General features: G+C 41.0%; 4 protein-coding genes across 4 annotated transcripts; 2 read left to right on the top strand and 2 right to left on the bottom strand.

Moving 5' to 3' along the window:
* Window positions 1-227: 227 nt before the first annotated feature.
* FIG2 (Fig2p) lies at window positions 228-3,776 on the top strand (the record flags this gene model as incomplete). The annotated part of the gene is made up of 1 exon (XM_022609955.1): window positions 228-3,776. One exon carries the CDS (start codon window positions 228-230, stop codon window positions 3,774-3,776), a length of 3,549 nt encoding a protein of 1,182 aa, XP_022466299.1.
* A 92-nt stretch (window positions 3,777-3,868) lies between these two features.
* KNAG0I02680 (uncharacterized protein) lies at window positions 3,869-4,405 on the bottom strand (the record flags this gene model as incomplete). The annotated part of the gene is made up of 1 exon (XM_022609954.1): window positions 3,869-4,405. One exon carries the CDS (start codon window positions 4,403-4,405, stop codon window positions 3,869-3,871), a length of 537 nt encoding a protein of 178 aa, XP_022466298.1.
* A 551-nt stretch (window positions 4,406-4,956) lies between these two features.
* On the top strand, window positions 4,957-7,683 carry KIN82 (putative serine/threonine protein kinase KIN82; the record flags this gene model as incomplete). Its single annotated transcript, XM_022609953.1, has 1 exon — window positions 4,957-7,683. The coding sequence occupies one exon, from the start codon at window positions 4,957-4,959 to the stop codon at window positions 7,681-7,683; it is 2,727 nt and encodes a 908-aa protein (XP_022466297.1).
* Window positions 7,684-7,866: 183 nt separating this feature from the next.
* MSH3 (mismatch repair protein MSH3) lies at window positions 7,867-11,022 on the bottom strand (the record flags this gene model as incomplete). The annotated part of the gene is made up of 1 exon (XM_022609951.1): window positions 7,867-11,022. The coding sequence occupies one exon, from the start codon at window positions 11,020-11,022 to the stop codon at window positions 7,867-7,869; it is 3,156 nt and encodes a 1,051-aa protein (XP_022466296.1).
* Window positions 11,023-11,414: the final 392 nt, after the last annotated feature.

Below are 11,414 nucleotides of genomic sequence, written 5' to 3'. Positions count from 1 at the left end.
TAACTTGCACACACAGATAAAATTGAGATAGAACACGAGGACGGTACTTGCTGTACAGCTATACAGTTCTGATGTAAGCTCCTGAACACTCCAGCTCCCTCGTTGAAATGTATAAATAAATGGTTGCTAAACCTCGTTCTCCTGGTTCAGGCTTCGGGATGTCCGACATACCTTCTTTGCTATAAAGTAACTGGATAAGCCAATAGCGACAACTCAATATCGGCCAAATGTTACAGGTACTTCAATTAGTTGTATTATTGGTTGGTGTTTCAAACGTGCAAGCCGCATACTGGCAAAACACAACCTCCTCAGCTCAAACGGTTAATGGTGCTTCTCTCACTTCGGTTCTTCCTTTGGGCGAATCCAGTCAAGAGTTTTCGAGTTCAACTGTAAAAACTTGGGATATTTCATCGTTGCAGGGAACTGAACTTGGCTCTGGTTTTGGTTTGAGCACCGAATCCTCAGGATGGATTTCTTCGTCTGGTAAAGTCTCCCCTACCACAGTGATCGGATCTTCAATTGATTTACTTTTAGGGTCATCTAATGCCTTCAGCGTCAAAACTTCTTCTTTCTCCATGTTGTCCGCAAAGGAATCTGAATTTCAAACGTCTTTAGCATCTTCGACATTGTCCTCTACCCAGATTCACACCTCAACAGATGCAGAACATTCTTCAAGTGCATTGATAAGAACCTCTGCTCAACAGTCAGTGTCTTCTGGGTCTCAAACCTCTGAGATGGTTGCTAGCACTGACTCGACTTTGTCCAGATCTTCCTCGGTTACCCTTGGCAGTGCTAGTGGGTCCGTTTCCTCCGCACAACTGGGATCGTCTAATGTGCAGTCTTTTGTTTCTAGCACGCCACTTTCTGAGTCGATTTTATCTTCTCCAGTATCTACTTCTCAGAGTTCAGTTGCTTCATCTGGCACCTCCTCCATCGAGGCGGCAGTTAACTCGTTGTCCGGTATTTTAGTTAGCGAAGTTTCAAGTGCTTATTTGGCAAGTTCAACACAAGTTTTTGAGCTCAAGTCGTCACTTGAAACAGATCTGGCTTCTCTTTCTTCATCGCCCAAGGTTTCTCAATCAGCTCAATTTGGAAGTGAACCAACTCATAGTGCATCGAGTGTTGAACCTTTTACAGCTACTGACCAGTCTACCAATCAAATATTACCTGGAAGCACCACCGGTTATTTGTCAGCTGCTGTTGTTTCGACATATAGCGATTCAAAAGGTTCATTTATATCTCAGGGCTTTGCCTCGGAGTCATCAGCGAGTAATCCATCATCGTCTGGAATAAGTTCTTCTGGAAATGCTACTACAAAAACATTCATGGATGCTTTATTCCTTTCACAGACTAGTACTTCAAAGGAAGAAATGTCTCTCGAAACCATATCGTCGATTCAGTCTATTGTATTGAGCACGGCATTTTCTTCTATCCAGTTCACAGCTTCTTCTGCTGATGCTGTTCCTGTTGTCTCTACTGCTTCTGTTGCTTCTGTTGCTTCTGTTGATTCTGCTGTCTCTGTTACTTCTGTTGTTTCTGCTGTTTCTGCTTCCTCTATCTCGTCTATTCCTTTTTCAACTTTCACAACACCAATGCCTAGTGCCAAACGTTCCTTGTCTTCCTTGCAGGTCCCCGAAAATGACGTATATTACGAGACCTTTGTATCTTATAATACTGTTACCATATCCACCGAAGTTTGCAAAGAACATCACTGTACGCCAACTACAACTACGGTTGTTACTCCCACTACCTGTACTATTCCTATCGGCAAGAATTCACGGTTAGAGAGTAGCTCGGCACAAAGGTCCCTTCAACCGAAATACACACTCTCCACCGTCACGACTACCAGCAATGGCCAAACTACTGTATACATCACTTGGTGCCCAGTGTCCTCGGTAAGTGAAGAATCTACGGAGTCTTTTTTGAAATCTACGGTTACAACATCAGTGCGTAGCACAGCGACCTCGGTAAGTAATGGAGTTACTGTGGTCTATACAACTTGGTGTCCTCTAATTTCAACTAAGACAGTATCTGTCGAGTCATGTTCTGATCATCGTTGCTCCAAAACAGAAACTGCTTCGAAATTCCCATCGACCTTGCGCTCAGATACTATTATTCGTCCAGTTTCGTCGCCAAAAATGGATACTAGAAGTGATCAACACTCCGTACCTCCTGCAATTTCCATACCAACAAAAGGTCGCAGTACAAAATCTTGGAAGAGCCAGTCTGTTTCTGGAACAACCAAAACTTTTATTGTATCTGTTGAATCGTGCTCTGGCGGGATATGTACAGTCCCTTCTAGTCCCGTTCGCTCGCTTGTTACTCCCAAAATAGAAAAGGGAAGTTCAATCACAATTTTGTCAACTACCAAGAGCCACGGTAGTCAACCTCTTTACACGTTGAGTACAGTTACACAAACAACTCGTGGTGTTGTTACAATTTATACGACGTGGTGTCCTATCACTGTACCTCATACGACCACCGGACATAACTCGGAAACTACCGCCACCACTACTACCTTGAAGACACTAATTGTATCGGAAACGTGTCCTGATGCACATTGTATTCGGGTGCCCACTGCTACATCAACTTTTTCAACCAATATGAAAAGTACGGCGCATGTTACAGAAAGCAGGGTGTCAACAAATGTGCCAGGTACACCTATACTTACCAGAAAGTCAGAAGCATCATCGATCCGCTCGTCTCCAGTGCCTCCAAACAGCATAAGTTCAAAGGCTACCACTCCTGTTAGATCAGTAAGTTCCGATAAAACAAATCCGATCCCCATCTCAACCCAACAAACGTATATTCCTCCTCCACCGTATAAAATCATTTCTTCATTGGCTACAATCACTACGACATACAACGGTAAAGTAACAAAATACACAACGTGGTGTCCTTTTACTGCTATCTGTACTGATAACAGGTGTAAAACTGCTGCTACTCCTTCTCACTTGTCTGTCCCATCTACAACCGAGCACACTGTATCAAATGAATCAACCACCCCTCCACATCCCACTTTTAGCACAACTGTTGGATCCTCTATTTCCACTGTCACAACAACATACAACGGTAAAGTAACAGAGTATACGACGTGGTGTCCATATACCGCTACATGTCAAAATGATGATTGTACCGTAGAAAAGCCTATTAAGTCAGCATTCACAACATCACAGGGTCCTGGCACATATGTGTATACTACAACTACTGGGACGCACGAAGTAACATTGACGACAACATGCACTGATTCGCACTGCATTATTCCAGTGACAAGCTCTGTGACTGTTCCTCCCCTGAGTGTGGTAACTGATACAACATCAAGTACTACCGCGATCACTGAAGTGTGCACCGGTTCACACTGCTCTACCTCATCGACAGTATCTGAACAGCAGGAAACCTCCCCTCCTTCGACTACTACTCCGATTGTTACCATCTCCCCGTCTGTTAGCACTTACGAAACAACCGTTAAATTTACAACCTTGGATCTAGTGACGGTCACCACAGAGAATGAACACCATGAGTTGGTGACTATTACCACGTCGACACCTATTTATTCAAACGTTGTTTCCACAGTAAGAGTAACAACAAATACCCGCGTTACACCATCTCCATCGGTTCCTATAACAACGCCAGTGAAGCCGGAAAATACCCCAGGGAACGCGGTGAGTTCTGTCTCTCCAAAGACAGTTCCTGGTTTAACTACGTATATGGGAAGCGCCAGTACTAAAACTCTGAACGGTATTTTAATGTTTTTGGCTATAGTTTTGCTTGTGTAACCGTGGGGATATATGCATTTTTGTCTTCTCTCGCTCTCTCTATACATATATATGATGTATGGTTATTTTTATCTGTTTAGAACCTCCTACTATCACTTCCCTTTCACAAACTGATACTTAAATTCAGTTATCGACACTTCTTCGTTGGCATCGTCATCGTAGTCGTACCATTCATCCTCACCTTGTTCAAACTGGCATTCCATAATCTTACCGGAGGCTAACTCGACGAGAAAGATCAAGTTATCGAAATGGAATACTTTGAGGTCGCAGCCTCTGCAATCCAATTGCAAGATTACAGCCTCATTGAGAGCGACTTTCCCCAGCCCATGTTTTTTCCTCTTGTCTTTGTTTTCCTGTGGTTGTGCGTACAAGGCATCTTCGAACGGGCTCAGATTGATAGAGCACTCATTCTGGCAAAACTTACATTTTAGCGTGAAAGATGCTTCTCCTCTACTCCCGCTCATATCATGTTTCTCAAAACTGTTAATTGTTACGGGAGAGTCATGCATCTCTCTGCAACTGGTACACACCAAGTCGAAGCAGAATTCCGCCGGGTCAGTCTCGGAATTTTTAGTAGACACTTTGACGATATTTTCGGAGAGCTCCGCAGCTACGGTTAAGTACAGCATCACAGATCTGGTTTTCGTTTGTTCGTTTCCTACCAACACAGTCTGCTATCAATTGACTGAGGAAGAGGGCTGCACTACTGCTCCACCGCTCTCGACGACGTCTACAAGAGCGCACGTCAAAAGTTGGCAGAGTCGGCCTTTAGCGTCACGTGAGCAAAAATATCCCACTTTTTTTTGTTTTATTTTCAGCCGAAAAAACGTGGAGTTGTTCCTTTTGTCGAAAGGGAACCAGTTGATGAACGGACCTGTATACTTGACAAGCTTTTGAGCCAAGGCGCTGTTACTCGCCGTCTAGTCTTTTGGGAACAGCTTGCACTTCTATATTGCTATTTTCTACTTTATTCTTTTTTTCTCGAATCAGTTGTTGCTGTCTAGGTTGATCAACGAGTGAAATTATTTTATTTTTAGGTTTGGCAGCTGCATTTTTTTCCATATAAGCAATACAGGATCTTATTCACTGTTCTGTTGCTTTCCCATCTGATTTATCACCCTCTATTAATTGCAAAGTGGAAAATTTTTTGCTGTTGAAGTAGGTATTGTTCTTTTTTTCGATGTCAAATCCAGCAGTCGATCAACCAAAGGGGTTTCAGAGTCTGTTGGGCCAAAAGACTAGAAGCATGTCCTTCCCCAAACTTTTCGGGAAATCGAATAAACCAACTTCTGGTGCCTATTCACCCCCTAAGAATGGTAGCCTCGAACCACCTACTGTTAGCAGTGATGATGACCACACTGAATCAAGTGTATCCTTAGAGAACTCAACGTTCAAAAAAGACGCAGGTCCAGACATGAACAATTCCACTACGCATTCGGATTTAGGTGAGACCTCGGATAAGAGTGTAGGTGTATTAGAAAAAACAAACCCTGAAGCTAAACCCTCTCTAGTCCGGAATACTGATGAAAATTCAGACGGTAGTCGTACGAGGTTTATCAAATTCAAGGGCTTATTTGGAGATGGGAAGAACAGTCATAGCGAGACTGCTAGTAACCACAGTAATAACTCCAAGACCAACAACGAGAGTAGCGATGACATTGAGGGAAATTCCAGCTCCACGTCTATAAGGGGGAAAATAAAGGAACATTTAATACCTTCCTTCCATGCCAAAGAGAGATTCACGCCACCACTAATTAGTCCCCGCATGGAGCATAAGAACATATTTAAAGAACCTATTTCCAATATTGACCATTTACCTGAAGAAGAAATAGTAACGCCAGTTAATTTTGACAAGCTCATCTCAAAACCGACAAAGAAAAATGAGGAATCCCCCATAATAGTAACCAAAGATGCGGATAAGAACGTAGATGAGGTAAGATCCAAAATCATTTGTAACAATCACACAAACAGGAAAAGAGCGCCATCAGCACCTCAGTTTCCAACAGAGCACACCTTGTTGGCTAGTGGTGCAACGTCTCCAAGAATCTTTTCCTCAACCGGGTTTGCACCCACGAATCCATTTAGAAATACAACAACCGTGTCGTCCCCACTTACGGAACCCTTTAACGCAAAGAAGAACGAGAGTAACGGTACGAATAATAATCCTTACTTCCCCGCCATTCCAAATGGAACTTCTACCGATTCGAATTTGGCCGTGGCGGGTTCCAGTGGTAGAGCGGGAAGGTCATCAAGCAACGTCTCTTTAAACAACATAAACGAAAATGAAGAGTTCGATCAATTTGATGACACGAATCTAAGTGGAGTGAGCCCTGTTCTATCGCCAGGGAGAAAGAATACTGGAGCAACATCCACTTACTTAACTTCTCCAAGATCCTCAGTATTGAGTAGTGACTCAAAAAATAATTATACGAAAGGTTACAAAATATCAAATTCATTTTCTGAGGGTAAAATCGGATCAGAAGGTACACATACTATGCTATCCTCTGGTATTGATGGCACGAAATCATTTGGTTTTAAACATATGCCAATTGCATCGTTGTCTCCACCGGTTTTCCCAAGTATGAAAGAGCCACACAGATCAACTCGATTAAGGACCAAGTCATTCAGTAACAAATTCCAAGATGTCGTGGTGACGCCTCAGTCGTTTGATAAAATTCGGCTGTTAGGGCAAGGTGATGTGGGAACCGTTTACTTGGTAAAGGAAAAGACCACAAGAAGACTGTACGCCATGAAAATATTCTCCAAAAAGGACATGATTGAACGAAAAAAAGTAAAACGTATTTTAGCAGAACAGGAGATTCTTGCTACTAGTAATCATCCGTTTATTGTGACCTTATACCATTCATTCCAAACCGAAGATTACTTGTATCTTTGTATGGAATACTGTTTGGGTGGTGAATTTTTCCGTGCTTTGCAAACCAGGCAAACGAAATGTATTTGTGAAGAGGATGCAAGGTTTTACACCAGTGAGGTAATTGCTGCCCTTGAGTACCTACATCTTTTGGGTTTTATTTACAGAGATTTGAAGCCAGAGAATATCCTTTTACATCGGTCTGGGCATATAATGTTGTCCGATTTTGACCTTTCCATTCAAGCTGTCACAAATACAAAGAGTCCAGTAGTAACGACTGCTCAAAAGAGTCTGATCGATACCAAGGTGTTTTCTGATGGGTTCAGAACGAACTCATTTGTTGGTACGGAAGAATACATCTCTCCTGAGGTCATTAAAGGGAACGGTCATACAGCAGCAGTGGATTGGTGGACTTTGGGTATTCTACTATACGAAATGCTCTACGGTTTCACTCCGTTTAAAGGTAATGATACTAAGGAAACGTTTGTCCATATATTAAAGAAGGACGTTACTTTCCCAAATAGCAACGATGTGTCACGGACTTGTAAAGATTTGATGAAAAAACTACTAAATAAAAACGAATCCAAGAGGCTGGGATCTAAAGCTGGGGCAGCTGATTTGAAAAAGCATCCGTTTTTCAAAAAAGTTCAGTGGTCGTTTTTGCGTAACCAAGAACCCCCCTTGATACCGGTTTTAAGCCAGAATGGATTTGAATTCAGCAGTCTATCGAAGAACGAGAATGTGCGTAAAAATGGGTTCAAATCCGACTCACTAAGTGATGACGATGAAAATGAAGATGGAGAAGAAATGAAAGATGAAGAAAAGATTATGTTTGAGGAAATTATTGAACACGATGAAGAAATTCAGGAGGATGATCCCTTCCGTGACTTCAACTCAATGAGTTTAATGGTTTCGGAAGCTGAGAACGATTCTCTGGTGTACGGAGATGATAAGACCTACGGGAAGGTCTCTTACACTGTTAATGCAAACAGATCAAGAAGCAATAGTACGAGGAACTTTTTTAAGAGGCATTAAAAATGGATACAATATTGACATTCCCTTACCGGACATCATTTTGATTATTGTTTCTTTCTGTTATTTCTAATTTCAGTTACAAAATTTTTTAATTATTGAGAAAAGTAGACATTTTCGGAGTGCAATATGTTAACTTTTGTGTGTCCTCCTGCGGAAATATCTTATGTAGTAGTGACACTCACGTCAATTATCGCATATTTCCAACAGTCTCCGAAATTGTTCTCCATTTGACTCAGCTTTGTTTTCACTACTTTGAAAAATGGACCTTAGGCCCAAGACAAGTTTCAAAAGTTTTTCGCTTTCCGATTCCTCATTTTTCATCTTACGCGATACCTGGTAAGCCGAATTTATAATCTCACTGTCTATACCCGCCAATTTAGCCACATTTAACCCGTACGAATCTTCACTCAGACCTTCTTTGAGCTGGTACAAGAATATAACGCTTTGCCAACTTTCGCCCGGTTTCTGTTCTTCGACGTAGTCCATATAGAAGTTCTTGATCGCCTTTTGATAAGTGTCTCGAAGTTGTTTCCCAATATCAGGGAAGTGCGTAGTAAATAGAATCAGTGGACAATCAACTAGTTCAAGATAGTATTTTAATATTGCGTAGCATATTGCTCTCCCATCTATAGTCCCGGTACCCCTACCGACCTCGTCGAGAAGCAACAACGACTTAGGTGTGGCTCTTTTGATTATGTGTAATATTTCCGACATCTCTACCATGAATGTAGACTGACCTTGTAGTAGGTTATCATTTGCCCCAATTCTAGTAAATATGTTATCAAACAGACTTAGTTCCATTGAGTGTGCTGGGACAAAAGATCCAATTTGGGCCATTACAATGAGTAGAGCCACTTGCCGAATGTATGATGACTTACCCCCCATATTCGGACCAGTGATTATGGTAATTTTACCTTCGTTGGTGTACATATTACTGTCATTAGGAACGTAATTTCTATCCAAAGATTCAATAACAGCATTTCTTCCTTTTACAATGCTAACAAATTGACCTTTATTCGTCTCAAATTTAGGTCTAACATAATTAATGGCGCATGACGTAGCTGCCAACGCCAAGATACAATCGTAGTTTGCAATTTTTTGAATTAATTTGTTCAATGAGGTGTATTCTGCTTTAATCTTTTGAAGAAAAACCAAGAACTCGGATCTTGTTTCTTGGAGTAACAGGTCCTTTTGATATTGTAAATTTTGCAAAAGCTTGGTATTTTTTGGAGTCAAAAATCTGCTGACGGACTTCGTACTGTTAACTTTAACCCAATCGTCGGGAAGCCCCTTAACTTGAGAATTTCTTACCTCAATCAAATAATCCACTTCATCTCTATAGTTTAAGTAAGGTCTTTTGAGAAACTTTCGGATGTTGTTTAATTCCACGTTCATTTCATCTTGTATACTTTCAATATTTCGCTGAATGTCAATAATTTTCGCTGGGTTATCATAGTTATTCAAATTCAAAAAGCCTATTTGCTGTTTTTCCGGATCCTTCTCCATGACCGCCGCAACATTGACCATAGTCAAAATCCTGGGAATGTTTGAATCTTTTAAATATTCGTACATTTCTTGGAACCACTTCGGTAATAGTTTGGATCTTTTGGGTATCTTCCCATCTGGCAATAAGATTTGATTTTCGATATAACTTTGATGTAATTTGAAATGATCAATCAGGGAACATATTTGCTTCAAAAAGTAATACACCTCTCTGCGTGAAGTTCTTCCGTATGTGATACGATTGAGGGTATGTGACAAATCAGGTATACTTTTCAGAAGATGATTCAATGATTCAAAGAAGATGTCATTAATTACCTCTGAAATACATTCGATGGCGTCTAACCGATCTTCAATATCTGTCGTGTTCAGAAGGGGACGTTTAACCCAATTTCTCAGTTGTCTTGACCCGAATGGAGTTCTAGTGTGGTTGAGGACCCAAAACAACGATCCCTTTTTACCCTCGTTGGAGAAAATATCCAACGCATCCATTGCATTCCCATCAAGTAGCATAAACATCTTGGACGTGAAAGGTCTATAATTATCTGTTATTAGGAGAATGTTTTCGTTATTATATTGGTGCAAATAATGATACAGGTGGGCAACCAACTCTTTGAGCGTTTCCGGAACTGGTACATCAACCTTTAATTCATTGAATGCATCCAAATGGCGATTATCCTCTTCTTTTATCTCAGTGATTTGACACTCTGCATTCTTCAAACAGCGATTGACATGTTTCTCTGAGCATTGTAATATTACTTCTATCGGATCCAAGTATTTTACTCTTGTTATTAGTTGTTCTGACGAAGATGCCGTATCAGAAAACTCATCAAAAATCACCTCACCTGAATTAAGATTCACAGACACTAGGGAATACTTCGATAACTGTTCAGATGTTGGCACAACTTTCAAGATCCATATACTCTTGGTATCGCCTAGTATCGGGGATTCCTTTGAAGAACGAGCTTTATCAACGTTGATACCATACGTTGCCTTTGAAACAACGTTCGTAACTTCTCTTTCGAATACAGATTTGCTTTTGTTTTCCGATTGTTTCTTCAAGCTGCTTGTCTCACTCTGTTCCACAATGCCTACTTTAAGGTTTTCGTGGATCAGCCTTTCCAAATTGATGTTTAACCTGACATCTGGGAATGAGCAATACGCAAAATTTTTGTATTGGGAATCGTGCGGATTAGAGTTATCAAGAGTTAGTTTACCTTGGACTAACTTGATGTGGAGGATGCTGCTTACAATAATAGCGTCTTCGGCAAAACATTTATACTTATAGCCAACCCTGACAAGTAGAATTTTATCCATGTTTTGCAGTTTCAAAGATCTCACTTGTTCATCCAATGGGGTCAATTTGGTCTCTTTGCTGTCGTCAACTTTCAACATTTTCGAAGGTCGTTTGTCGATGACGTCCTTATCCTCTACCGTAGTGTCATCATTCAAAATTGAATTCAGTCTCTTCGCAAACGAGTTCGAATTAGCATTTTTATTAGTATCTGTCTCAGGCAAATCCATACCATTCAGGGCAAATTTGCCAAGTGACGATCCAACGTTCGAAGCACCAGTCCCATCGGCAGGAGGGTTTGGTGTTTGTTGCACAATTCTCTTAGCAGGCTCTTCTTGAACTTTCGTGTCAATTGATCTCTCTGAACTCCCATCTCGCGAATCACCAATACTCCCAAGATATTTGTCCTCCTCATCACTCAACGAGATACTAGTCTCAGCAGTCTTCCCAATGTCCGAACATTCATCTGGTGGGTCCTGATTAGTGTCTTTCGGCTCTTTTTTCACAGCTTTAAAAAACCTGCTAATAGTAGGTTGCGCCGCCATTCCCAGATGACAATTTTGCAAAGACTAATACTACTGTATCTCGAAGAATCAGCATCATCTAGGCATCGCCTTATTCGCCAGATCGGTTTTGCCCATAGTTAACCATAATCCTGGCACTACATTTTGCCAAAATCACTTCATACGAGTTTGTTATTTTCATGTCGCGAAAATTTTTTTCTTCAAAAGTTACCCGGACTCTTCAAGAATTAAGTAGTGGCGAACGGACAAAAAATAAGAAAAAAAGAAAACAGCGATATTTGAAATTGATTATGCCCTAGCTACATATAAACGGTTCGGGATCCGATTAAGATTCTTTTCTCTTGGGGGCAATTACTACCAAACCGTTTCCATCTACGTTATATTTCTTTCTGTCGTTTTTGGTATTTGGCTTC

The sequence above is a fragment of the Huiozyma naganishii genome, chromosome 9 (genome assembly GCF_000348985.1).
Source record: "Huiozyma naganishii CBS 8797 chromosome 9, complete genome".
NCBI classification, from domain to species: domain Eukaryota; kingdom Fungi; phylum Ascomycota; class Saccharomycetes; order Saccharomycetales; family Saccharomycetaceae; genus Huiozyma; species Huiozyma naganishii.
This window is presented reverse-complemented; position numbering and strand designations above follow the sequence as displayed.